Below are 27,623 nucleotides of genomic sequence, written 5' to 3' on the forward strand. Positions count from 1 at the left end.
GAAGAAGAGTCTGGAATGAGCTCTTCCACCTCACTGTTTTCTCTTTATCTTTATTAGAGTTCATGGGCCACAATATTAAACTTGTCTTGTTACAGAACATGTCATTCCTGGGAGAGAAGTCTGAGAGACATGCTGTCAGTAAATGTGTTCTGTGGTATTTGAAATCAAGTTATGTGTACAATATACTCTCATTACATTCCTAACTGATAAGAAAAAAGGACAAAAGTTAGGATTCCTGAGTCCCGACTTAATTTTGTCGTTTATCCACTGACAGATCTTGGGCAAGTCATTTCTTTTTTCTGGGTGTTGGATTTTCTTGTTTTTTTAAATGAAGGCGGCTCTGTGTACTCTGTTGCATTGTTGTGAAGATCAGTAAGATGACATACATAAAAAAAATGCTGTATAAAAAAATGTGAAAGCATGGGCAAGACAGAGTACAGAGACTCACAAGATGCCTCCAGAACTTCACCTTGGAGGGCTGAACTGGAGTTGTCTATGGAGAAACTACTGACAGGATTTCCCTTGGTCATGTGGAGATCAGGAAGGAGTAAGACCTTCTCTGAGATGCAAAAATATAAAATAAAATGAAGTCAACCAGTGAAAGAGCTTTACACTTAAAATAGGATTCAACACAACCTAAATAGAAAAGCTAAAACTATGCAGCATTTAGGAAAAAACAGGAAAATTTCTTTATGATCCTAGGATAGACAAAGATTTCTTAAACAGGACACAGAAAGATTTAACCATAAAAGAAAAAAACAGATAAATGGGACTTCATAAAATTAAAAACTTCTGCGAATTAAAAAAACACCGTTAAGAAAATAAATGGGCAAGCTACATTTGAGAAAAAGCCACTTGAGAAAATATTCTCAAGACATATCTGATAAAGAACTTGTATCCAGAATAAATAAAAAAGACTCTTACCACTCAACAATAAAAAGACAAACAAGTCAATTTTTTAACTGGGTACAACAGGAATCAATAAATAACTGAGCATCTACCGTGTTCTAAGCACTATTCATGGGTTCTAGGGATGGGGGTTGACTGTATCAGTTTCTGACCCCAAGAAATTGCACTCTAGTCTGGGAACAGATGTGTAAACATAACATAGTAAACTGTCAGCGCCCTCCAGGCAAAGATTCTTCATCACCCTCCATATCCATTTGTGCTTTATACCTGGTTTTGAGGATAAGCTTTCCAGATGCTATGTGTCACTGTGTTTTCCATTTAAATATGTGTATGACCTAGTCATTGGTTTTGTGGGTCAGAATCATAAATTCTTATGTGTGTATAGTTGTGAATGCCTCTTGGAAATGGTGCTTTAAGAAGGGGATAGGGGGAGTATTCACTGAAGATTAAGTAATGGCCATAGCCCACAGGTACTCCTAAAATTACTGCTGTGTGTGCAAGAAGGTTCTGTATGCTCCATTTGGTCCAGGCTTCAGATTATGGCCAGGACTCTGGGGAAACCTAGTACTATACATAAGGTTTCAAGCCCCCTTCCCAGATCCCAAACCCATAGTATCTGTAGCCCTTAAAGAAAAAAATTGTTTAAATTATATACATAACAGGTATTTATTAGAAAATATGGATGAAACAAAAAAAATAAAATTAAAAGTAATCCAAAATCACTCAACAGAGATAAGCACTATTAACATTTTGCCCTACAGTCAGCTCTCCATGTCTTCCAGTTGTGCATGGATAGATTCAACCAACTGGGGATCAAAAATATTCAGGAAAAAAATTCCAGAATGTTCCAAAAAAACAACACTTGAATTTGCATGATCTGGCAACTATTTGCATACCGTTTACATAGTATTTACAACTATTTATGTAGTGTTTACATTGTGTTAGGTATTATAAGTAATCTGAAGTTGATTTAAAGTAAATGGGAGGATGTGTGTAAGTTATATGCAAATACACTATTTTATATAAGGCACCTGAGCATCCTTGGATTTTGGTACTGTATATGCTTTCAAGTTTTCTTCCATGCAGATTGCTATGGTTTGAATGTTTGTGTCCCCCCCCAAGTTAATAGGTTGAATTCTAACTCCCAAAGATAATGGTAGTAAGAGATAGGGCCTTTGGGAGGTGATTAGGTCATGAGAGCAGAGCCCTCCTGAATGGTGCTTCCATACAAGAGGCTCCAGAAAGAGCCCTCGTCCCTTACTTCCACCATGTGAGGACACAGGTAGAGGGTGCCAGATATGAACCAGGAAGAGGGCTTTCAGCAGAACACAACCATGCTGGCGCCTTGATCCTACTCTTGGACTTTCCAGCCTCCAGAACTGGGAGAAATACATTTCTGCTGTTTATAAGCCACCCAGTCTGCAGAATTTTGTTATAGCAACCTGAATGAACTAAGACAGATAAAAAAGATGTAGTTATTTACAAAAATGGAGTCCTACTATACAGGCTGTTTGTGATCTGCTATTTTCACTTAATATTTTGTGAACATTTTCTCACGTCAATAATTAAATTAACACATTGTTTTAATGATACTCTGTCCTGTACTTTTTTTTTCTTGAGGGGGAATTAATTGGGTTTATTTATTTATTTAAAATTTATTTATTTATATTTGGAGAAGGTACTGGGGATTGATCCCAGGACCTCGTGCATGCTAAGCAAGCGCTCTACTGCTTGAGCTATACCCTCCCCCCTTTTCTGTACTTTTTAAATTAATTATTATTGGAATTTTAGGGTGTTCCCAACTTTGTTATCCTTGTGGTGTATATACCTGAACCCAAAGTTTTCTTGGCAAAGTAAGAGAAGAGATGGGGAGAAGTGAAGGGGAAATTATCTCATGTACCTCATAGCAAAACTTCCTAAAAATCCTCTTTATCCCTCTTCTTTTGTAGAGTTGCATACTTTAAGGGAGCTGTTCCTCTCTTTTCTTGTTCTCATCTTGTCTCTGCAAATACCCATTCCTCTCCACTGCTAGACACTAGTTTCCTTCCTTTACTCTCCTTCTCTCTTCCCATAAACCTTAATCTTTTTTTCTATTAAAAAAATTTAAATAACAGCTTTGTTAAGATATAATTCATATACCATAAAATCCACCCATATAAAATTGAGATATAATTCATATACCATAAAATTGTGGAGTTTTTATTTTATTCACAGACTTGTGTAATCATCACCACTGCCTGATTTCAGAACATTCTCATCAACCCAGAAAGAACCTCCACACCCATTAGCTGTCACTCCCCATTTTCCAGACCCTCAATCCCTGGCAACCACTATCTAATTGCTGTTTCTATCATTTGCCTATTCTGGACATTTCATGAAAACGGAATCATACAACAACATACAAAGAAGCCTGTTATGACTGGCTTCTTTCACTTGCCTTTTTGAGGTTCAGTCATGCTATAGCATGCATCAGTACTTCATTTCTTTAATTGCTAAATAATATTCCATTATGTATACTGTATTATGTATATCTATTTCTCAGTTGATGGACATTCTGATTGTTCCCACCTTTTCACTACTGTCAATAATGCTGCTATGTACATTCCTATACAGGCTTTTGTGTGAATATATGTTTTCATTTCTCTTGGGTATATACCTAGGACTAGAGTTTCTGGGTCCTGTGGTAACTGTATGTTTAACATTTTGAGGAACTGCCAGATTGTTTTTCCAAGTGTTTGCACCATTGTACAGTGCGTCCAGCAATGCTTGAGGGTTGCAGTTTCTCCATCCTCACCAACATTTGTTATTGTCTTTTATCTTAGTGGGAGTAAAGTGATAACTCATTGTGGTCTTTATTTCTCTAATGACTAATGATGTTGAGTATCTTTTCATGAGTGATCATTTGTATGTCTTCTTGAGAGAAATGTGTATTCAAGTTCTATGCCTCGTTTTCAATTGGGTTATATACTTTTTATTGTTGAGATGTTAGAGTTCTTTGTATATTCTGATCAGGAGTCTCTTATCAGACACACCGTTTGCAAATCTTTTCTCTCATTCTGTGGGTTGTCTTCCCTTTCTTGATGGTCTCTCTTGAGGCACAAAGGTTTTGGTTTTTTTAGGAAATCCACCTTATCTGTTTTCTCTTTTTATCACTTGTGCTTTTGGTATCTTATCTAATAAACTAGGCAATCTTAATCTTAATCCAAGGTAACAAATTTACTCCCATGTTTTCTTCTGTAACTTTTAACCTTGTAGCTCAGTTTAGCCTCTGTAGTTTTGCCTTTCTGCATTATCTACTTATTATCCCAGTCAACATACAAAGGCTTAGAAATCCAACAAAGTCCTCTCTGAAAGGAAAGGAGGAAGAAAGATGGTAAATACTTGCTTTTTAAATTTTAATGTAATTTAACTTAACACAAATAATTATATTTTAATACTGTGTCCCTTGCACATGTACTTATTAGCCATTTGAATTTTTTCTTTTCTGTATTGCCTGTTCGTGTCTTTGAGCATGTGTGCTTGTCCAGCTCTTTACTGTACTCCACGTGAAGAGCTATGGTCCTGTGATCTAAATGAGTTAAACTTTTAAAAATTGGTGGTATAAGGGTTCAACTAAATGATGGAGAACTTAAGCAATGGGGGTTTATAGTCATGGTAGGTAGAAGGAGAATGACAGGAATGAAGAGGGAAAGAAGAAATGAATGAATTGGGAGAAAATATGAGAAGTCTGAGCAAATGAAGATTTTTGGGACCTGAACTCGGTAGCACAGGAGACTAGAAGTTGAGGTGGCCATTCGGCCGCAGTCCAGCCAATGGACCAGAGACACTCAGAATGGGCTCTGTGTAGAGAGCTTGACCTTAATCCATCACAGGTAAGACTGGGAAGAGAGGGCTTTTTAGAGGACCCCTGTAGTGAAGGTTCTGGCTAAAACTGGGCAGAATTGGGTCACTTCAGAAGATCTATACCCTGAGCTAGATAAATATTAAGAATGTATTATGCCTTATGTTTGCCAAACCTTATCTGATGTTGTGCCAGAGTGATGCAAAAAAGATAAAAACAGACCTCTACCTGGGGGAGGGTATAGCTCAGTGGTAGAGTGTGAGCTTAGCATGCACAGGGTCCTAGGTTCATTCCCCAGCACCTCCATTAAAAAAAAAACATTAAAATAAATAAATAAACCAAATGCCCCCACCCCCAGAAAAAAAACCAGACCCCTACCCCATTGAGAAGGAATAAGCTGGCATCAGCCATGCTTGCAGTCTGATGCCTAACTCAGTCTCTCCATTCAAGAACCTCCTATACAGTGGTAGGGAGAATGAGGATCCTTAGCCCACAGCCATCAGAGAGGGATAGGTATTTTGGAGCTCAGAGGAGGAGAAGAGGGGTCCAAGATGACATAGGCATCAAATGATATAGTACATTAAAAATTACTTTTCTTTCAAAATTATAGCTTATTGCTATGCATACATGATATCTTATTTGTGATTTTCCCCCTCATCTGTAAACTTGCGTGCTGTAGCTGTGTCTAAGGCATCTCTGTATCCCCTCAGTGCCTAGCATCCTTTCAAATATCCTAGATATTTTTTTTTTAGTTATGTCATTATTCGTACTTTTTTATACTCAGGACTAGTCATTGTTTACTACTAAGAAAGAGAAGGAGAAAGTACTGTCCCTGAGATCCCCAGACCTTCAGATGTGGCATTAAAAGGGGCCTGGCCTTTTGTTGCAAGTGAATGCATGGCGAACTTAAAATGAAGGGGGAACTCAAAGCCAGACCTAGACCTGTGCAATGCAGACAGTGCTCTGTCAGGCTGTGTTACCCAGCTCCATCTTGACTTTGAGTCTTTTCTCCTCTTGAGCTTTTCTCCATCTGAAAATGATATGGGGAAGGGCATGTCCCTGGCTTCAGGGAGGTGACATTAGGTTCCCTTTCTTTCCCTCTCTTTCCAGGTGCCAAGCTCTCCTGATGAAATGTGTTCTGCCCCTCTGGGCTCCGGGGGCAGTGTCTGGTGCTGTTGATGCCCTTGTTCGAACTTTCCAGAATGGATAGTCCCCCAAAGCTGACTGGAGAGACCCTCATCGTCCACCACATCCCCCTGGTGCACTGTCAAGTCCCAGACAGGCAGTGCTGTGGAGGGGCAAGTGGAGGTGGTGGGAGCACGAGACCCAACCCCTTCTGCCCATCCGAGCTGGGCATCACCCAGCCTGATCAAGACCTAGGACAAGCTGACTCCCTGCTGTACAACAGTCTGCACTCTGCTCCAGGGGGATCTGCGCGACCTGCAGGAAGCACCAAGAGTAGGGGTCGGGATGGAAGAGGCCCCGGGGCCCCTAAACGACACAACCCCTTCTTGCTGCCGGAGGATGTGGCTGAGCCAGGACTTGGTGACCCATATGATGACAGCATTGGTTATAGTGCCACCCAGCAGTCCTTCCACCTGCATGGGGCGGGCCAACCCCCCTTCCATCTATCCTCTTTTCAGCTGCCACCACCTGGCCCCAGAGTGGGCAGGCCATGGGGGGCAACACGTAGTCGGGCCGGAGTGGTGGAGGGGCAGGAACAGGAGCCTGTGACCACCTTGGATACCCAGCCATGCAGCACAAGCCACTGCTGCCGGCTAGAGCTGGAAGCAGAGACCATGGAGTTGGATGAGTGTGGGGGACCTGGTGGCAGTGGCAGTGGGGGTGGAGCCAGTGATACCTCTGGCTTTTCCTTTGACCAGGAATGGAAGCTCAGTTCAGATGAATCCCCAAGGAACCCCAGGTGCTCAGGCTCAGGACCCAAGCACTGCCGCTGCAGTAGCACATCCAGTCAATCCGAGGCAGCTGACCAGTCCATGGGCTATGTGAGTGACTCCTCCTGCAACAGCTCAGATGGTGTGCTGGTCACCTTCAGCACCCTCTACAACAAGATGCGTGGCAACTCCCGTGTCAATCTCAACTCTGCCCCACAATCTTGCAGTGACTCTTCCTTCTGCAGCCACTCAGACCCTGGCGCCTTCTACCTGGACCTGCAACCCTCCCCAGCTGAGTCTAAGATGTCTTATGAGTCCCACCACCGTGACAGTGGAGGAAGGGAAGGTGGCTGTGGTTGTCCTCATGCCTCATCTCCTGAGCTTGATGCCAACTGCAACTCCTACCGCCCACACTGTGAGCCCTGCCCAGCTGTGGCTGACCTCACAGCCTGCTTCCAGAGCCAGGCCCGTCTGGTTGTGGCCACACAGAATTACTATAAACTTGTCACCTGTGATCTGTCCTCCCAATCATCCCCAAGCCCAGCTGGCTCTTCTATCACAAGCTGCTCTGAGGAACACACCAAAATAAGTCCTGCGCCAGGCCCTGGCCCAGACCCGGGTCCTAGCCAGCCCTCTGAGTATTACCTATTCCAGAAGCCAGAAGTCCAGCCAGAGGAACAAGAAGTGGGTTCTGCCATGGAAGCAGCAGCTCCCGTGGGCCCCACTGTGATCGAGGGGCAAGTGTACACTAACACTTCACCTCCCAACCTTAGCACTGGACGTCAGCGCTCTCGAAGCTATGACCGCAGCCTGGAGCGCAGCCCTGCTGTCCGCCTAGGCTCACTGGAACGCATGTTGAGTTGCCCGGTGCGCCTGAGTGAGGGCCCTGCGGCCCTGACTGGGCCTAGCTCCCCACCTAGGCGGGTCACCTCCTTTGCTGAACTCGCCAAGGGCCGGAAGAAAGCTGCAGGCTCTGGCTCCCCCCCACTTCGAGTGAGCGTTGGGGACTCCTCCCAGGAGTTCACACCCATCCAAGAAGCCCAGCAAGATAGGGTGGGCCCACTGGATGAGGGCACTCGCTGTAGCCATAGCCTACCACCCATGCCCTTGGGGCCAGGCATGGACCAGGTTGGCCCAGAGCCGTGGTCCACCCAGGTCTGTCAGGGCCCCCAGTCCAGTGAGGTGCCACCTGCTGGCCTCAGAGCTGCTGGGCAGGGCCCCGCGGCCTCGCTGATGGATCCAGGGCCTGCTATCCCAGGGAGCCCAGCCAACAGCCATACCCAGAGGGATGCAAGAGCTAGAGCTGACGGTAAGGAACCTAGAGGCTGGAGAATACCAGGATGTATGTGTGGCCTCCTCAGTGACAGGGCCTTGCCAGCTACCCCACCCATACCGCTAGCGGTTCCTCAGCCTAGGTCAGTCATCTTTCCAGTGCAGAGCACGTCCTGCAGTTGTAATAGGGGGAAGGAGGATAGAGAATAAAAAATACACTGAGGAGGTAAAATCAACACGACTTAGAGACTGATGTATTGGAAAAGTAAGTACTCAGAAAATTGTGATTCTAAACCTGGATGACTGGAAAGATGATGATACCTGGGTAGGGACTGCAGACACAGAAATAGATTTACTGAAAAAGGAATAAGATGTGAGTTCAGTTTTGTACATTTAGGAATTTGTGATGTTTCAGGGACATTATTCAACAAGCAAACCACACTGAGTGTCAGTGAGTTCATTCTTTGATCAGTGATTGTAGTCACTCTTCAAAGAACCTGAGACCTGACACTTGACCTTTTAGCCTTCTAGACCAGCTCTTTCCCTATTAGTTTACTATGCTTAAGTAATTATTTTATAAAGGCTCTGTCTGTGTTAAGTGGGTGCTGGTGATAGATGAGAGGGACACTCTCTGCCCTCAAGGAATTCCAACTAAGGTTGGAAACCAGAAAGGAAACATAGTTAAAATGCAGAGATGGCAGTGTATAGTGTACTGGTCTATGAGAGGGATATCTCAACAGACCAGAATGTCAGAGAAAGGGTGCTAACACAGTTTACATTTAAGCACAGTCTAGAAAAATGATTAGGAGTAAGTTTTGTGGAGACTTATTGTAAGAACATTCTAGGCTCATACAATACTCTATACAAAGGCACAGAATATCTTGATGCTTTCCCAAAACTGCAAATAATTTAGTATACCCATAGTGGGATGTGGATGGAAGCACTGAAGAATTCTAATCAGTGAAGTGGCATTTTTTAATTTTTAACAGCTTAGTGGCATGTTTTGATTTGCATTTTAGATCACTGGTTGTTTGGGTGGAAGGTGGGATTAGAAAGGATGTCTCTCTGGAGGTCAGGAGACCACCATGATCAGAGAGTCTTTGGAATAAAAGTGATGGCTGAAGCTGTGAGTAGATGAGAGCATCCAGGGAGAATGTGTAGAGTTATAAAGGGAGCAAGGGCAGAGTCCTGGGGAGACAGTGATTTAAGGGTGAGCAGAGCAACACTCAAAGGAGACTGAGAAGAATTAGCCAGGAAAATAGAGGGTTAAGAAAAACCAGGAGAGAATGAAGTCACAGGAACCAAAGGAGGAGAGTTTCCAAAAGAGTTTCAGTAAATGAGTTCTGAACAGAATTCACTAGAATTAAGGCTGAAAATCCCCAAAGCAGCATTTGGAAGTGGCAAAGGCAGAAGCCAGATCTCAGGGGGTTTGGAAAGAAAGAGGAGATATAGCAGGGGAGAGGGAGGTAAGGGGGAATTTGCTGTGCTGTAGCCTGAGGTTGGGTCTCTTGGCTTATCAAAGGAAGGGGGTTAAAAAACCATAAATGGTATTATTATCTCTGCTGTTAGGGAGATCACAGTCCACAGAAGACTTCATACTCCTAAACATACACAGAGGAGCGGCCCTTGGGGCAGGGATGCAAAGAGTGTCTTTAGGAAAGAAGGGGATCAGAAACAGCAGGGATTGGCCAGAGTCCTTTGGAACCCACTGTCTTCTGAGACTGCAGTGTCTGGTGGGAACAGGGGATGCTATGGCTGGCACTCACGGCAAGGACAATCCTGGCAGAGATAGGAGGAGAAGCCAAAGTGCTTTTGCTATCAGATAAAACTTTTCACATCGAGATGGTGTTCTGTTCCATAAGTCTCCAGTGACCTACCACAGGGCTCTTCCCTTGATTCTGTATGACTGTTTTTTAAATCAAAAAATGAGTGACAATTTAATGAATTCATTAATGAGAAAAGAAGCTGATGTCTCTTTGAGATCCTTAGCAGCAGAATCAAGATTCAAAAGGATTTTACCAAATCTGGAAAGAACGTTTTGTTCTTTCAGGGACCAATGTGAACTTTGATATGTAAGCTGTACTTGAGTTGATTTGGCATACTTAGTTGATTGCAAACTCAGAATGAGTCAGCAGTTCGGACTTCCAAAAAGTTAAAATGACTGGATTCATTTATGGACTCAGAAGAGAGTTGTTGATAGTCCCCTCATTCCTCTGATCCACTTAGTGCTCACCTGGAAGTCGTGGGCACTCCATCTTAAGAAACTGAGGGACTGAGGCTGTGTCACCTACAGAAGAACAGACTTGGGTGAATATGGTCTCTATCTCCAATTTTTCTGAAGGGCTGTCACATAGTAAATGAAAAAACTTATTCTCGGTATTCCCTGAGGGTAGGACTGAGACCCACTCCCTAATAGCCCTCCCAACCCCCAGTTTTGCTCCTCTGCCTCACACCTATCCTGAGAATACTTAACAGGGAGGATTTTTTAAGGAGTAGGAATAAATAGTCTAATTCAAACATAATATATAGGGGTAATAATAAAGCTGGGGTTGGGAGGGCCTATTCTGAGAGCCAGCATCAACTCAGTCTTGAAATTTGATATTTAAGTAAGTGGAGAAATTAAAGACGTTCCCGTGTGCTTAAAGTCAGGAATGGGGCGGAAAGAGTGGTGTCAATACGATGACAAATGTGGACGTTTGAGGGGAAAGCAGCTAATTTGTGGCAGATGTTGACACCTACCTGCCTGAGAGTACTAGACTTTATATTTTATGGGCCATAGAGCCACAGAAAATAAAGTGTTTAAAAATTGGTATTTAAGGAAAGTAAGCTGGTATATGTAAGAAGATTTGGATGCAGTGAGACTATACTGAACCAAGGGTAACAGTGAAGATTCATTCATTTAACACATCTTTATTCAGTACCTACCATGCTCCAGAGTCTGTTCTAGGCACTGGGGATACAGCAGTGAACAGTTTAAAAATCTCTGCTTTTCTGGGGCACTTTTGGGGAGTAATGGATGATAAATAAGATAATTTCTGATAGTGAAAAGTGGCTAAAAGAAATAAAACTGGGTAATGAGAGTAGGACTTGCCAGAGGGTTGAGATTGTCAGAGAAGGTCTTGATGAGGAGGTGATGCTTGAACTAATGCCTGAATGATGAGTCGATTTCAGGCAGAAGGACAGGCGGGTGCAAAAGGCCCCTAGATGTCAATGAACTTGTCATGTTTAAGGACAGAAGAAAGTATGGCTGGAGCATAGTGAGCAAGGGAGAATGACACAGGTTGTTCTCTAAGCACTGACTGGGAATGACAGGAGGGTATAGTGTGGAAATGTCCCCTGAGAGTGGTTCTGAAACACCTCCCTCGTGGGGTTGTGGTCACCATCCCCTTAAGACTCACTGAAGTAAATAAATGGGGAAAGACGAGCAATAGGAAAATCCAGCCTGGTACCATTTCATGTGTAGTGCAGTGTGGTAAAGAGAACATTAGCCCCAAAGTCAGACTCTGGCTTAGGCAGAATTCTAGCTCGGCTGCTTCCTAATTGTGTGACCTTGGACAAATGACTTAATTTCTAAATTTCCAATACCCAAGTCTTTCAAGTCAGGATACTACTTCCTGCCTCAGACCTGTATGAGCCCTAGGTGCCTGTGAGCCACACCCAGGGTTTTAGGTGGTATAGATGCTTATAGCGCCACCTTGTGTTCATCCAGATGTTCACTGTGTGCAGTGTTTGATTTGGAAGCACCACCCATACACAAAGTCGTCCTCTGTGCAGTGTTGCAGAGTTTTGTGTTTAGTGCTGAGACCCATGTTTTGAGGAACACTGACCAGAAGATTGGGTGAAAGAACAGGGGAGGACCAGTCTCGGGGAACACACCTCTTGTAGAGGGAGAAGATGTGGACTCTGGGGCTCCAACACCAGGGTCATGAAAGAGTGGGAGTTGGGTGGATAGGGAGGCTGATTCTGGCTGCAAGTAAAGAAATAATTTTATTATGGTTAGATTTGGTAAGAATGCAGTGTGTCAGCTCGAGGGGAGACGGAACGATGGGCGAAAGTTTGAAGTAAATCGGTAAATCAACATCTTGACCCTGAAAATATGTGACTCTGACTCCAAGTCTTTAAACCTTAGAAATAAAGCAGATGGTAATTCTGCCATTCACAGAGATGGAAGTCATCAGGAGAATGAATAAGGTGTTTTTAAATGGCAAATTTTAAATGAAAGCAGAACCCAAAGCAAAATAATCCAGAGATCAAGAGGAAAGTTGGGGCTAAAGCCGTGGATTCAAGAGTCATCTGTGTGTGACTGTCTGAACGTGACCAGTGCAGGGAAGGAGGTGTAAAGTTAAACATAAGAATTGAGCCATAGTATACACCCATCTTTTAAGTCAGGAAAATGAAGAAGGGCTGAACAGCCAAGAAATACTAGACAGTTGAGTATCATAAAAACACTGGGGAAAGTTTTACAAAAGACAGGAGGGACAGTGTCAATTCCACAAACTTGGATTACCCCATCCCATTCAATTCCTGTCACCCAGGTCCTGCCCATGTCTTCCCCTTTCCCCAGTAAGCATCATCTCCTGTCTGCTTCTTTGCTTCCTCTCATGCTGGTTTCAGTGTTTGTCTGATTCCTTCTCCATCCCTGTTGCCGCAGGAGGTGGTGCTGAGAACCGACCAGTCCTTCGCTACAGCAAGGAGCAGAGGCCAACCACGCTGCCCATCCAGCCCTTCGTGTTCCAGCATCACTTCCCCAAACAGTTGGCCAAGGCCCGGGCTCTCCACGGCCTTTCCCAGCTCTACAGCCTCTCAGGCTGCAACCGCGCACAGCAGCCTGCTCCCCTGGCTGCCTCCACTGCTCAAGTCCCAGCCCCAGTACTTTCAGGGGAGTCACAGGCACCCGCCAACAGAGGTGCCAAGAAAGCTGGGCCTGAGCCAGAAACCTCACGGCCATCACCCCTGGGCAGCTACTCCCCCATCCGGAGTGCTGGCCCCTTTGGGCCCAGCACCGACTCTTCTGCCTCCACTTCGTGCTCCCCTCCCCCAGAGCAGGCCACAGCCACAGAAAGCCCACCTCCATGGAGCCACTCCTGTCCTTCTGCTGTCCGGCCTGCCACCTCCCAGCAGCCACAGAAGGAGGATCAGAAGATACTGACCTTGGCTGAGTATCGACTCCATGGAACAGGAAGTTTGCCTCCTCTGGGCTCCTGGAGATCTAGCCTCAGCCGAGCAGAGAGCCTGGCCCGGGGAGGTGGTGAGGGCAGCATGGCTTCCAGGCCCAGTAATGGTACGAGGTTCACTGCCTGCCCCCCAGCCCCATCCCAAGCACGTTAGAATGGTTTCTTATACTCCAGCTTGGGGTCAGAGGTTAAATGTTTGCAGCTGTGGATAACATCCCAACTCTTATGTTTTATATGGGCCCACAGGGCGGGTATGAAATGCTGTCTCCTGCTGACTATTTCTTGTCTCTTCTGCTAATCTGTTCTGCTTTCAGCCAATCATCTATCTCCTCAAGCACTCAAGTGGCGGGAATACAGAAGGAAGAACCCTCTAGGGCCACCTGGTTTGTCAGGGAGCCTAGACCGAAGGCCACAGGAAGCTCGGCTGGCCCGAAGGAACCCCATCTTTGAGTTCCCTGGCTCCCTCAGTGCTGCTGGCCATCTGAACTGTCGGCTGAATGGTGTGTGGGCCAGGTCCCCAGTAAACCCAGGGCAGGCTCTGCCACAGCCGGGAAGAGCTAGAGAAGGGGTCAATCCCAAAAGAACATGTCTCACAGGGTATGAGGCACAGAACCAAGCTGCAAATCTTAGTTGCTTAGGATTGATTTTTCTCTCCTTTTCAGGTCAAATAGTGAAGCCGTTACCACTGACCTGCCCTGACTTCCAAGACCCCTTTTCCTTGACTGAGAAGCCTCCAGCTGAATTTTGTCTGTCCCCAGATGGCAACTCAGAGGCCATTTCCATTGACCTGCTTCAGAAAAAAGGTGAATATTACCCCTAGCTCAGGCCAGGAATTCTGCTGTCACTACCTATTTGTGCCTGTTGTCTTACCATCTAGCCCTTCAGAGTATTTTCCGAACCTAGAACTCCAAGTGCTGGGAAGGAAGTAAAGAGCACAGGCACTTGGGCAAGAAGCAAGAGTCTGTGTGCTGTGGATCGTGAGTATGTGCCAGTGAGCATGGGTCATTTATCAGATGCTTAAGAATCAGGCTTCAGTCTCTTCTGTCAGGGAGCTCAGTGTAGTGAGGGGGACTGCCGTGGCATAAATAAATGCTCATGTGCTATACTGGGGGAGCTCAGGTACTGCAGGGCCCAACAGCTTGGGTAAGCGTGATGGTAACATCTAGCAAGTTAAGGACTGACAAGGAACCAGTCTACTTAGCGGAGCTGTTTCAGTGAGATGGTGGAGAAAGATTGAGCATAACTGTGGGCCAAAGAGAAGGAGCCTGTGAAAGGGAGAAAGATGAAGCTAAAGCCCCTTGTGGAGGCAGAGTGGGAGACTCAGAGCTTAGGGAGAGGGAAGAACGTTGGGCAAGAAGGGAAATACCCACCTTCCTCCCAGATGGAAAGGGAGTGAGAGAGGGAAGATGGGATGGAGGAGTGATGTAATATTATTCTGTCTTTTGGATGGAGAAGGAGGTTGAATTCATGACCAGTGGCCTCTGTTCTCTGTGTGAAGGGCTTGAGAAGAGGAATGAAGGGCTGGCCTGGCAACCTGAGAGCATAGCAGAGGGTGCTGCAAGGCACCCAGCAGAGAAGTACCCTTGCCCAGCACTGGTGTGAGTGGCTCTGGACTTTCTGCAGCAGCCACAAATAGCCTGGTTTCTCAGAGTGGAGAGGACAGATAGACTAATTCAGGTTTGGGGTAGGAGGGCAAGGAAGTGAGGACATTGAGTGTCATGACGATGGAATCATTAAGGTGGGTCCAGGCAGGCAGGTGACAACAGGAGGGGCTTGAGAACTGGGAAGAAACAGGAAGAGGCCAGGCCTGGTGCCTGTGCAGGGACAGAGAGAGAGAAAGAGCATGTGGAGGCCCTTCCCTCTCCCCACTGAGGGCCCAGTCCCAGCTGAGCTGCCCAGGGGCTTGGTTAAGAACTGCCACATCAAATTCTTGCAGGGCTGGTGAAAGCCGTTAACACTGCTGTGGACCTCATTGTGGCCCATTTTGGCACAAGCCGGGATCCTGGGGTGAAGGTAAGCAAGAAACTGTGGCAAGCTGAGCTCTACCCTGCTGACCCTTGCCTATTCTGTGCTACCACCTTCCCTTGCCCCCCTTCATCTAGAACTCAGAGTTGGGTACTTAGGGATGGGGATCATAAGAGAAGCACCATGAAGACTGACCAAGAGGGTCAGAGAGGACCAAGGTCAGGCTCCAGATGATTCCCTGTACTTCCCTACCACATCCATAGGCAAAGCTGGGGAATAGTTCTGTGAGCCCCAACGTTGGCCACCTGGTTCTGAAGTACTTGTGTCCTGCGGTCCGGGCGGTGCTGGAGGACGGTCTCAAGGCCTTTGTGCTAGACGTCATCATCGGACAACGTAAGAACATGCCGTGGAGTGTGGTTGAGGCTTCCACACAGCTAGGTAAGTGCTGGGTGGCAAAATGGGTACCCCAGGCTGAATTTTTAAGGTTCCAGAGATTGGGCTTGTGACCTCCAACTCTGGCTTCCTCCCAGGCCCATCCACCAAGGTCTTGCATGGCCTGTACAATAAAGTCAGCCAGTTCCCAGAGCTCACCAGTCATACCATGCGCTTCAACGCCTTCATCCTCGGCCTGCTCAAGTGAGTGTGGAAATCTGCAAACCAGCAGCCCTCTCCCCTGGCTCTGCCGCCTCTGAAGAACCGACTCCCTAGACTGAGTCAGAAAGGGTAGATCTGCAGGATCTGTGGCCAGGGCCCAGGCTCACTGTCTCCCCACTCACTCCAGCCTCTCTCAGTAGGTCACTGGTTTCCCACCAGACCCATGACCCTCTAGCACTGATCACCAACATGGTCTTCTGCTTTTACAAAGTCATAATCTGGCTTATTTGGAAATTAATCTGGTTCTCAGTTTCTATGGATATTGTAACCCTGATCCTCTCAGTTCCAGCACTGCTTCCAAATCTTGCTTGACCCAGTCCACTATAGGACCCACGTCATAGTATTCTTCTTTCTCAAGTGTAGGCGGAGGTCATCCCACTTGGGTCCTGAGCTAACCCTGTATTCTCACTCAGTAGCTACCCTGACTTCTTGGGTCATGTGAAGCCAATTCTATTCTAAGAGGAAGTGACTGGCTTGTGAATCACATGTTCACCACTTCCCTCTATCCCCACTGACTTTTCATAACTGTATTACGTGAAATTAACTGGCTAGCATCCCTGCCGTAGAAGGGAGATGTTCTCCTATACCCCTGCCCAATGTCTGACCCCCGTGTCTGTCTCCTTTGTACCTTATCATCTGGCTATATCTGCACAAGACTAAAGTCTCTTCACCTATCTCCCTACAGCATCCGGTCCTTGGAGTTCTGGTTTAATCACCTCTATAACCACGAAGGTAATGCTTAGAACCCTGCTCTGTCTTGCAAACTGAATATAGGCCAGACCTCAGAGGATCAAAAGAGGGAGGCACAGCTGTCTTTTCAGATGCTAAATGGGGGGAGGAGAACCACACAAGCTTTCATCTTCAAAGCTTGGGCTTCTTACCCAAGTCCATTCCCAGCTTCTGCTTGTGTTAGAGCCTTAGAGCCAGCTGGATACTCAAGCAGTCTGGAAGTCAGAGCGGCCAGGAACCTCAACACCTCTGAATTTGAGGCTGCCACTTGAGGTTGTGGAGTTCGTGCACTGTTTACATCTGAGTGTCACAGGGCACAGCCTTTGCAGCAGTATGCAGTGGCTCTGCCCAGGTTGCCTTTCAGTCCCCTCTCCCCGACCTGTGCCAGCCTCTGCTTCTCTGTGTGGCTCAGTCCCTCTCTCTTTCTCCCCTAGATATCATCCAGACCCACTATCAGCCCTGGGGTTTCTTGAATGCAGCGCATACGGTGTGCCCTGGCCTGTTTGAGGAGCTGCTGCTGCTGCTACAGCCCCTGGCCCTCCTGCCCTTCAGCCTGGACCTGCTGTTCCAGCACCGGCTGCTGCAAAGTGGGCAGCAGCAGCGGCAGCACAAGGAACTGCTGCGGGTGTCCCAGGACCTGCTGCTGTCCGCCCACTCAACACTGCAGCTGGCCCGGTCCCGGGGCCAGGAGGGCCCTGGAGACATGGACAGGGCAGCCCATGGGGAGCGGGTGAAGGGTGTGGGTGCCCCAGAAGGTGGAGAAGATGAGGAGGAAGAGGAGGAGACAGAGGCATCTGGGAGCTTAGGGCGTGGCAGGTGGTCCCGCAGCGGGCAGGCTGGCTGGTGGTACCAGCTCATGCAGAGCTCCCAGGTCTACATTGATGGCTCCACTGAGGGTTCTAGGTTCCCCCGTGGGGGCAGCAGTAACAGCAATGGCAGCAGCAGTGAGAAAAAGAAAGCAGGAGGTGGGGGGCCACCCCCCCGAGAGGGAGTCGTGGAGGGAGCTGAGGCCTGCCCTGCCCCTGAGGAGACCCTTGGCCGGGACAAGGGCTGGCCCTTCTGGATGGGGAGCCCCCCTGATTCCGTACTGGCTGAGCTGAGGCGCAGTCGGGAGAGGGAGGGCTCCACTGCTCCCCCAGCAGAAGGTGAGGAAGGAGCCTCAGAGCCTTCACCTGGGGGCATCAAGTGGGGATACCTCTTTGGGTCCCGAAAGGCTCAGCGGGAGGCCCGGCCTACAAACAGGTGAGAGACAACCCATGGTGTGGACGAGGCGGTGGGGAGCGGGTTGGGGGAACCTGATCTAAGTCAAGGCACAGACAGAGCCAGAGCCCCTGCTGCTGTCCTCTAGGCTACCCTCGGACTGGCTGAGCCTGGACAAGTCCGTGCTCCAATTAGTGGCACAAACAGTGGGTGCCCGCCGGGAGCCAGAGTCCAAGGAGAACCTACAGGAGCCACTCTCTCCAACCCTGCCTTCTAAGCCTCCTTGGTGAGCCCTGGGACACAAAAGGACTTGGGGGCTGGGTTTGGCTTTGGGTGGGGTTTCTCTGACCTCCATTTGTTGTTTCCACAGTGAGGTGAAGGCACTGTGCCACCATCTGGCCACGGGCCCTGGACAGCTGAGCTTCCACAAGGGAGATCTCCTGCGAGTGCTGGGGCCAGCAGGAGGAGACTGGCTGCGCTGCAGCCGTGGCCCTGACACTGGACTGGTGCCTCTGGCCTATGTGACTTTGACCCCAACTCCAAGTCCAACCCCTGGAAGCAGCCAAAACTGAGGCCCTGTGCATGCTGGTAGCCTCGGGGACCCTTACAACCCCCAGACTCTTAGCCTGAGAGCCCTTCCTGAGCCCTCCGGCTTGGCTACAGAAAATAGCCCAAGAGCTGGGGGCCACATATCCCTGTGCTCAGTATTAATTACTCCCCCTTAACTGTCCCAGTGACCTCGTCCAAACCTCCACCCAGGAAAGGAGGGAAGGGATGCAGCACTGGGCTGCCAGAATTTCCCTGGCCCATGTGGGCCAGCCCTTCCATGGGTACAGACAGGTGCACCCCTGTGGAGGGAGATGACCAGAAGGCCCATTTGCAGGGTTCCCTAGGCCAGGTGGTAAGGAGGATGGGTGACAGTACTGGGGCCAGTTCTCTAAGCCCCCAGCTGTAAATAGGCTGTGGCCAGTGCCTGGTGGTCAGAAGAGGGAGGAGGAGCCCAGGTTTCTGTTTATGTATTTATTTATTTATTTATTACACCTATTAATAAAAAAGGTGCTCGGCCTCCAAACCATTTTCTTTTTGTGCCTCCTCCCACCCTCCAGCCCACCTTTCTTCCTTCTGAAAGGATAGCTGAGAGGATGAAAAGGGAAGAGAGAACTTGAAGTCCAGGTACCTATGTCAGGAGCTGCTTCTGGAGGGTGCTGAGACCCAGAGCATCATGGGTGAGATGCCCATATGTGCGGCCGAACTGGAACTTATACCCTGTGTGGTCAGGAGAGTCTGTCATTTGTAACCAGAGGCATAGGGAAGTTGTTTATTTCTCAGCCAATTGCCTAGAACCTCCAAGTTGCCCTACAAAATCTGGTCCTGACTGCCCACTGTGAGCTATGTCTGTTTCCTTTCCTGCCCAATGATAAGGCTGAACCATAGGATACAGGGTCCCCCCATATCTACTAGTTCAAACCCCACAAACCACCTCCACCTATCACACACACAAATATTCCAGTCCCCAAAGCCTCCCTCTGGGGCTATCCTCACCTGGCACGTAGCCTCCATATTTAGGTAAAAGGCCCAGATTCTGAGAGTAGGTCCTGGAAAGTGGTGGGAGATGTTTAGGATCCTTCTGGGATCTGCCCGGTGACTTCATCTGTTCAAATTCCTGCAGTGCCTGGTTGCTAAGCACAGGAAAGCTGGAGCCGAAGAGGAAGCGAGCACGGGGCACATAACCAGTGAAGCCTGGGGGTGGGGGTAGTGGATACAAAGTCAGGACCTCCTGGGCACCTCCCCACATCTTTGGTCATAACCCACTTCCTCTCACCTGACATGAAGAACTTGCGAGGATCTCTGTCATCCATGGAATAAGGGGAAGCCTTATGAGACAAGTTGATAGAAGAAAAACACGGCTATCAAATTCAGCCTCTGGGCTGTAACTCAAGCTCCCAGGGAGGTGAAGCTGGCAGTCCAGCCCACACCCCCTGTACCCACAGCCCGCTACCTCCAGGCCAGGCCACACAGAGGTAAGGCTCCCCACTCCCACCCCACCTACTCCCCACCTCCGCCTTCTCGGTCTCACTTGTTCCACCTCCTGCCCTGGTTCTGGGTCCTTTGCCTCCAGCTCTGGCTCCGAATTTGGCTCTTGGTCTTTCTCCACGTCTTTTTCTCCCTTGGTTTCCTTTGGCAGCTCCTGATTCCCTTTTCCTGCATACCACTGAGCAAAATCGTTCAGAGCTTCAGCCCAAACCTGGCTGCAGTTCTTGGCAAAGATGAACTGTGCCTGGGGTACAAAACCTGGGTGGGTAGGGGCAAGGAAGATTTGTTAGTGTTTGGGACCCATGTTCTGTATTGGGGGTACCTGTTCATGCCTGTGTGCATACCTGTGTACCCAGGGACCATGCTGGAGCTGAGCCTTTCATGCCCACGCCTGACAGGCAGGCTTCTCCTGGGAACCTCGGGAGATCTTGGAGGCCGAATAGGAGGCAGAAGTGTGCGGTGGGCAGGGGGCCAGGCTAGGCCAGGAGAGCCTCGAAGTAGTTGACCAGTCATCTGCCCATAGGTCTGGCCCATGCTGAACCGAAGTAGTGGGCAGTGTCCCGTGTACCTGTAGCACAAGTCTCACCCACTCACCTCCAGAATCTCCCTGCCTCACCATCCCCAGAGACAGAAGCAAAGACCTCTGAAGCCCTGATCTTTTCTGGACTCAACTGTGTAAATATTTGGAGCAGGCATTTCTTAGTTGTCTGTCTGAGTTTTCAACCCTTCCCTTCTGCTGTTGCCCTATTACCATGGAGAACACAACAGAAAGCTTCATGGCAGTCCTGACTACTACTGCTCCCTTGCTTTTCCTTTTCCATCCAACATCATAGATACTCCAGCCCTAGGCCTCCCATACCAGTATGTCCACTTGGCCCCCCAGGTTGAGGTGGCACAAGTCCTATATCCTTATTCCCCTATTCCCAGAAGCAAGTGGGGCTGTGCTCTGGGTAGAAGTCTTACCCTGGGATATAATGAGGGTTCTGAGGGTTCAGCCCCGGTATGAAGGTGCTGGCCATAGCCATGAGAACCAGGCAGTTCCTTTTGTTTCTCTTTGAGCTGAGCCTCTGGGCTGTGTGTACTGACTGTGTCCAGGGCTGTGGGGCTGAGTCAGAGGCAGGAGGCGGGGCCCAGGGAGGAGAGGGGAGGGGGCACTAGTGTGATGATTGCCAGGGCCAAGGCTGGCAGAACCGGAGAGCAGAGGCTCACTGGTCTGTCTACTCCAGAACAAATGCAGTCCTGCCACATGGGGGCAGTGAGAAGGCTGAGTACAGCTTCCCCACTCCAGGACCAGAGGAAGCCCAGAAGTGGGAGGAGAGGGAGCAAAAGCTGATAGGTCCATTGAGCTCTGTCTCTAAAGAGGACCCGTTCTTCTTAAGCCCCAGTCTGAGGATCTGCCTGAGGAGATGTGGATTCTACTCTTTGTGAGTCTTGGTTGAAGGTGATGGAGTTCCTAGGAAAGCCCAGAGGGGAGGAACCTAGAGACCTCTAGCCAGTGACAGTTTATTTTCTATAATATAATTTGACAGGAATGACTTCTGTCATCCAGATCATCATCCACTCAACAAATATGCGTTGCTCTTCCAGGCACACTCTACAGTGGCAGAAAGTACTCTTATGTTGGAGTCAGAAAAGCTAAGCTCCACGTGACTAGGGGCAAGTCATTTAGTATCTCTGAACCGTACTACCCCTCATTTATAAAATACAGATACTACGACTCACCCTGCTACCGCTGTGCAGTTCAAATTAATGTATGCAAATATGTTTTGTAACAATAAAAAAGCCAGGATGAAGCCAGAATGGTGGGGCAGGGGAAAGGGCATGAGCGTGAGGTCAGGCAGTCATGGGCTCCTAATAGCTTGTGGCCTTGAGCTAACCTTACCTTCTCTGAGCAGCTGACTTCTTCTGAACTTGAATTCCCTAAATTCTTAATGTGAAGGTTAAAATAGCCTAACCTACCAGGGTGCTGTTAAGGATAAAGTCAGATAGTGTGTGTCAAGAACTTACCCCAGCACCTGGTAACATAGCTACTATAATTTAATTTCCTTTCCAATTGTGTAGAATTGTGTCTAGCTTCTAACACAAAGGGGAGCTCAGTGAATGGTTAGTAAATTCAGTGGATACAGGTTTTCTCACTGGGAAAATTCGAGGGAAGGAGATATGAGGGTAATATTGGGGCTTAAGATTAGAAGGCAAATTAGAATTTGTTAAGAAAACCATTCAGATTCTAAGAGAAGTACGGATCTTGAAAAAGATCTCGGTGTTGGAGGGCTGAGGTAGGGGGAGCATGACTGGAACTCAAGCTGGATGAGGGCCAGGCTGGTCCACTCTCCATGAGGCAGAGCCTCTTCTCCCCACCCCCATGCTGTGACAGTGGTACCTTAGCTAACCAAGCACATGTCCCTGACTTCTTGTAAATTGCACAAGAGCACTGGACCCCAGAGAATACATTTCATGTTCCTCACTATTCTGCCAAGGACAGCCTTGGTATGTGTCATTTAGAGCTGGAGTTGTAGGGGACTTCGCTCACAGTTAAGGAAATGTGCTAAAGTGAGGGTGGGAGCTGAGGGGAGAGCCCGGAATAGCAGTAGTATGTTGAGGTTAACAACCTGGATTTTTGGATTCTGTAAGACACTGTTGGGTGCTACCCCCATCTCCCTTCTTCCTAACAGAACTTTAATTTTGTTCTGCCAAGTGTCCAGGAACTTCAGGGAAGCTTGGAGCCAGCCATAGGAATGAATCTCGATGAGTCTAACCTCATCATTGTGGTCCAATTTCCCTTGCCAGTGACCAGTTAGGCATGGGCTTGTGGCAGTCTAGACACTTGAAGACTAGTCTGCCGGGATGTGGGAGGGTCCTGGGAAAAGTTTCTTTGCTCTTAAGGAAGGTGCGCAACAAATTAGAGAGATGGACCAAAAGGAGTGCTGTCTTTGCCTGCCTCAAGAAATTCTGAGGATGTGATGCTGGAACTTTGGTAGCCATCGTGAAAGCTTGTGGAAAGCTAAGCTAACTTGAGGACAAAGCCTGACTCCATCAGAGTCTATGGTAGAGTAGGAAGGCCTGAGTTCTCGATGGTAATGTGGTGCCTCTGAACTAACCAACCTTCTTATGAAATAATTAATTTCATTATTGTCAAGGCCACTTTTAAGTTTTCTTTTACTTAGAGCCAAAGACATCATAATATAAAACAAAACAATACAAAAACACTGGAGATACGGACTTTGGCCCAATTCATCTCATCAGCCCTCAGTTTTCTCGTCTATGAAATTGCTTAACTAATGTCACTGAGTAGGATAAGACAGATGAGATCATGCATAAAGAACATCTGGCCCAGTGTCTAGCTCTCTTTAATTGCTAATAACCAAACAGCAATAGACTTTGGTGGGAATGGGAGAAAAGGAAAAGAGTTGAGAAAAATAACAGGCTAGGGGTTCAGGGAAAAGAGTCTGTGAAGTTGAGAAATGTAAAGTTTAGAATTTGAAGTTGAGATAAAGATTAGGATGCAGGGACTGGAACAAATTCTACAGAAAAGACTGTGGCAGTTAGAATCTGGGTATGAGTTAATTTAGGAAACAAGTTACAATTGGTCTTAGATTTATGGTTTGTGAAGAAACAGCTCATTGCTATTGGTAAGATGGCCTGTTACTACTATTGTTTCCATCTGTGTAAAGAATATTTCTAAATCCCTGAAGATCAGAAGGATGTTCCAACCTGGGAAGGGAGTGAAAGAGCTAGCTCAAGGGCCCACAGGAATGCTTGTTGCCTTGGTGCCTCCTTCTGAGGGACAGTCATCACAGTAACCTACCCACAACTTCTAATGAGAGCCGGATGTGGTGGCAGAGAGGTGTTTCTCCGGGATTACACCCATCTACAAGATGAAGGTCCAGTTAGGAAAGCCATGACAGTGCCCTGCTGACTCCACATAGCCTGCCCGGTCTCCAGAACAGCAATCTACAACTTTCTGTGGTTCTGCCTTTGATCTTGACCAAGAATTGCTGTAAAATTTCGTAGAAATATGAATAACGAATCATGTTGTACACCTAAAACTAATATAATGTTATGTGTCAACTATACCTCAGTTTTTAAAAATCAATTAAAATAGTTACCAGACAAAAAAAATTCATAGATCCCAGATGAATCATTTGATTATAAGTCAATACTGGGCGAGCCTAAATCCCCTGTCTGAGGATGAACAAAAAGAAAATCATGGTACCTTTGAAAAAAATTCCTCAGATCAAGAGACAACCAAAATTGAAATAAGAAGGGAAAAGAATGAAGAATGAACTTCAAAAGATTACATACAACATATCCGCAGCTCTGTATTGTCAATTCAACCAACTACTGATCTGTAGTATTGTAGTATTTACTGAAAAAAAGTCCACGAATAAAATAAATCAACACAAAAACTTGTACATAGGAGCATCATTCATTTTCTTTTAAGGACTATTTTTTTTCATTGAAATATAGTCAGTTTACAATATTGTGTCAGTTTCTGGTGTACAGCATAATGTTTCAGTCATACATATACATACATATGTTCCTTTTCATATTCTTTTTTGTTAAAGGTTACTACAAGATATTAAATATAGTTCTCTGTACCATACAGTAGAAACTTGCTGCTTATTTTATATACAGTAGTTATCTGCAAATCTCTAACTTCCAATTTATCCCTTCCCACCCCTTTTCCCCCAGTAACCATAAGTTTGTTTTCTGTGTCTGTGAGTCAGTTTCTGTTTTGTAGATGAGTTCATAGTGTCCTTTTTTTCTTTTCTTTTTTAGATTCCACATATGAGTGATAACATATGGTATTTTCCTTTCTCTTTCTGGCTTACTTCACTTAGAATGACGATCTCTAGGCCCATCTATGTTGCTGCAAGTGGCATTATTTTATTCTTTTTTATGGCTGAGTTATGTGTATATCTACACATACACACACACATACACACACACATACACACAACACACACACACACCAGAACTTCTTTATCCAGCCATCTGTCAATGGACATTTAGGTTGTTTCTATGTCTTGGCTACTGTAAATAGTGCTGCTATGAACACTGGAGTGCATTTATCTTTTCAAATTAGAGTTCCCTCCAGGCGTGGGATTGCTGGATCACATGGTAAGTCTATTTTTAGTTTTTTTAGGAATCTCATAGGAGCATCATTCATAACAGCCCAAAAGTGGAAACAACACAAATGACCATCAACTGATGAATAGATAAACACATTGTATTCATACCGTGAAATATTATTCAGAAATTTAAAAACAGTGAAGTACTGGTACATGCTATATAACATGAATGAACCTTAAAAACATTATGCTAAATAAAAGGAGCAAGATACAAGAGACCATATATTGTATGATTCCATACATGAAATGTCCAGAAGAGGCAAATCTGTACAATCAGAAAGTGAATTCATTGTTGCCAAGGGCTGGAGGTAAGGGAGTTTGGGAGCTGGGGGTGGATGTGGATATAGGGAGTGACTGCTAATGGACATAAGATTTCTCCTTGGGGTGATGAAAATATTCTACAGTTGCTTGTGGTGATAGTTGCAGAACTCTGTGAATATAATAAAAACCACTGAATTGTAAACTTTAAGTGGGTGAATTATATGGTATGTAAATTATATCTCAACATAAAGCTGATAAAAAAATAAAATTGTAAAATGCAAAGAAAAGCAACCCAAATCTAATAGTGTGAAAAAAGAAAAAGAGAAAAGTAGAGGGAGGCAGAATAGGGAGGACACATCAAGATCAAGCTGGGTTTATTCCATAAATGCAAAGTTGGTTTAACATTAGAAAATAAATGTAATGTATCATTGTTAAAAATCTTTTCTCCCTTCCTACCACCACCTCTGTAGACAGTGTACTTTGGGCTTGGCCGTATGACTTGCTTTGGCTATTGGAATGCTGACAGATATGATGTGCCCCAAAGACATGAACAGCAGTTGCAAAACTGTGCTTGTCTTCTTGCCCTTCTTCCCTCACCACGGGACAAGCATACCCAGGCTATCCTGCTGGTCCCAGGAGGAGTGAGAGACCAATGGAGCACAGCAAAACCCTGTAGCCAGTCCCAGTTTAGAATGCTGACCCCAGTCAACCCACAGATTTATGAGAATGAATCGTCATTTTTATGCCACTGAGTTTTGATATGGCTAGTTACATGGCACTTCTGTGATAACACTGAATTAGTATAGGTACCTACAAAAAAAGAAACCTACAGTAAATATGAAACTTAATAGTAAAACATTAAAAACATTCTTTTAAAGATCAGGAATAAGTACAAGTGTCTACTGCCTCTGCTTCACTCAACATTATATTGATGGTCTTAAGCAAAGAAATAGAAATTAAAGGTAAAATATTAGAAAGAAAAAATTATAGGAAAGATTTGGGATATGATTTTGAGTGAGATGAGAGGTTTTGAGCAGAGAGATAAAATGATCTGAATTATACTTTACAAGCATATTCTGGCTGCTGTAGGGAGACAAAGGCATAGGAGGGAGACCAGAAGGAGGCTATTGCAACAACCCAGGCAAGAGACAGTGGTGGCCTCAACTGGGTTAGAGTCAGTGGAAGTGTCAGAGTGGTCAGGTTATGGATAGATTTCAAACATAGAACAAACACAAATTGCTGATGGGCTAGATATAGGGGAGAGAGAGAAAGAGAAGAGTCAAGGATAACTAACTCTACATTGTCTTGCCTGGGCACCTAATAGACTGGAAATGGGAAAGTCTTAGAGAAAAGCTGGGGAAGAAGGGGCAGGATTCAAGAGTTCTGTTTTGTACCCATTGATTTTGAAAAACCAACTAGATATCCAACTGGACATGTAAGTAAGCAACTGAATACAGGAGTCTAGAGTTCAGAGGAGAGGTTGGGGTGAGAGAAAATGGGAGTCATCAGCATATAAATAGTATTTTAAACCTTGGAGTTAATGGGATGACCCATCATGCCTGTATGTAGAGAAAAGAGAAGAGGTCCAATGATAGAGCCCTAGATATGCCACTGTTCAGAGGTCAGAATGATGATGAAGAATCAGCAAAAGAGATCTAGAAGAAGGAGCCAATAAAATATGAGGAGAATCAAGAAACTAAATAAAGTAATTCATGATATGATAATGGTATCATGGTTACACAGAAAATGAGCTAAGGAGATAATACTAATGAAGTGTCATAATGCCTGCAACTTATTTTCAAATGTTATAACAAAAAATTATACTGTAGTATAGTGTACTATACTATACCATACTATATCATCTATCATATCAGGCCACATTAGACACAACAAACATGACAAAATGTTAAGGACAATTGTTGAATCTAGGTGAGGGTATATAGATGTTCATTGTGCATTCTAACTTTTCTGCATGTTTGGAATTTTTCATAATAAAGAGATATTGGGACTGTTTCGAGAAGAACAGGTAATCAACTACATTTACTCTTCCTGAGGTCAAATAACATTATATCCCTAGTACCCAGGTTGTGGTCTCTAAACACCATCTCCAACTAAAAGGAACCATGAATCATTGGAAAAAAATAGCTGAAACTAGCTCCAGTCTAGGAAGGCACAAAATGAGCCTGGAACATTGTATTATACCAAACAGCAAGAAATCTTACAGGTCATGTCAAAAGGACTCAGGAGCCAATTTGAATAAGTTTCCACTGGTCAAAACAGGACAATTTAAACATCAAAAATGATTTTTTAAACTGCCAGTGATTGAGACACATCATTTATGTGTTAAATGATGAGTTCATGATGATACCAGAAAACACCACCACCACCAACAAACCTCATTGGTCACTGTTGGAGAATGCTAGAAAACTAACTCACTACTACTTTAAAACTAACTCACTACTACTTTAAAAGCTGGTAAAATAAAAGGGAAACAATCAAGCATTTTTCTTGAAAAAGTGAAATACATCTCTGGGCAACAAATAGTGTGGGTAAGTTT

At 45.9% G+C, this 27,623-nt stretch overlaps 2 protein-coding genes across 6 annotated transcripts in view; one reads left to right on the forward strand and one right to left on the reverse strand.

Annotated features, from left to right (window-relative positions):
* RUSC2 (RUN and SH3 domain containing 2) overlaps positions 1 to 18,711 on the forward strand; it is a 51,478-nt gene extending 32,767 nt beyond the window's left edge. For 3 of the 4 annotated variants that reach the window (XM_010995608.3, XM_010995609.3, XM_064490305.1), the window contains exons 2-12: positions 5,861 to 7,954; positions 12,569 to 13,198; positions 13,406 to 13,591; positions 13,754 to 13,894; positions 15,028 to 15,104; positions 15,320 to 15,494; positions 15,587 to 15,692; positions 16,396 to 16,442; positions 16,874 to 17,681; positions 17,788 to 17,925; positions 18,010 to 18,711. In XM_010995608.3, the coding sequence (XP_010993910.2) occupies positions 5,929 to 7,954; positions 12,569 to 13,198; positions 13,406 to 13,591; positions 13,754 to 13,894; positions 15,028 to 15,104; positions 15,320 to 15,494; positions 15,587 to 15,692; positions 16,396 to 16,442; positions 16,874 to 17,681; positions 17,788 to 17,925; positions 18,010 to 18,211 (4,536 nt within the window). In that variant the 5' untranslated portion in view covers positions 5,861 to 5,928 and the 3' untranslated portion in view covers positions 18,212 to 18,711. The remainder of the gene's footprint in view (positions 1 to 5,860; positions 7,955 to 12,568; positions 13,199 to 13,405; positions 13,592 to 13,753; positions 13,895 to 15,027; positions 15,105 to 15,319; positions 15,495 to 15,586; positions 15,693 to 16,395; positions 16,443 to 16,873; positions 17,682 to 17,787; positions 17,926 to 18,009) is intronic. The other variant, XM_031449973.2, reaches the window with a different exon arrangement.
* On the reverse strand, positions 18,645 to 20,946 carry CIMIP2B (ciliary microtubule inner protein 2B). 2 transcript variants are annotated; one of them, XM_064490306.1, is made up of 6 exons: positions 20,637 to 20,946; positions 20,018 to 20,241; positions 19,717 to 19,931; positions 19,462 to 19,513; positions 19,182 to 19,234; positions 18,645 to 18,905 (listed from the first exon to the last, which is right to left on the reverse strand). In XM_064490306.1, the coding sequence occupies exons 1-6, from the start codon at positions 20,696 to 20,698 to the stop codon at positions 18,822 to 18,824; spliced, it is 690 nt and encodes a 229-aa protein (XP_064346376.1). In that variant the 5' UTR covers positions 20,699 to 20,946; the 3' UTR covers positions 18,645 to 18,821. The 2 variants fall into 2 exon arrangements, with proteins under 2 accessions (XP_064346376.1, XP_031305842.1); XM_031449982.2 differs by having other exon boundaries at positions 19,182 to 19,379.
* Positions 20,947 to 27,623: the final 6,677 nt, after the last annotated feature.

The sequence above is a fragment of the Camelus dromedarius genome, chromosome 10, assembly GCF_036321535.1.
Source record: "Camelus dromedarius isolate mCamDro1 chromosome 10, mCamDro1.pat, whole genome shotgun sequence".
Lineage (NCBI taxonomy): Eukaryota > Metazoa > Chordata > Mammalia > Artiodactyla > Camelidae > Camelus > Camelus dromedarius.

Bases quoted from the DNA above. Each gene is read 5' to 3' on its own strand.
- CIMIP2B (XM_031449982.2), bottom strand. From the start codon at position 20,698: ATGGCTATGGCCAGCACCTTCATACCGGGGCTGAACCCTCAGAACCCT. The intron at 19,932-20,017 runs GTATGCACACAG...CTACCCACCCAG, and splicing joins CATGGTCCCTGGGTACACAG to GTTTTGTACCCCAGGCACAG. The intron at 19,380-19,461 runs GTGAGAGGAAGT...CCCCACCCCCAG, and splicing joins TCGCAAGTTCTTCATGTCAG to GCTTCACTGGTTATGTGCCC.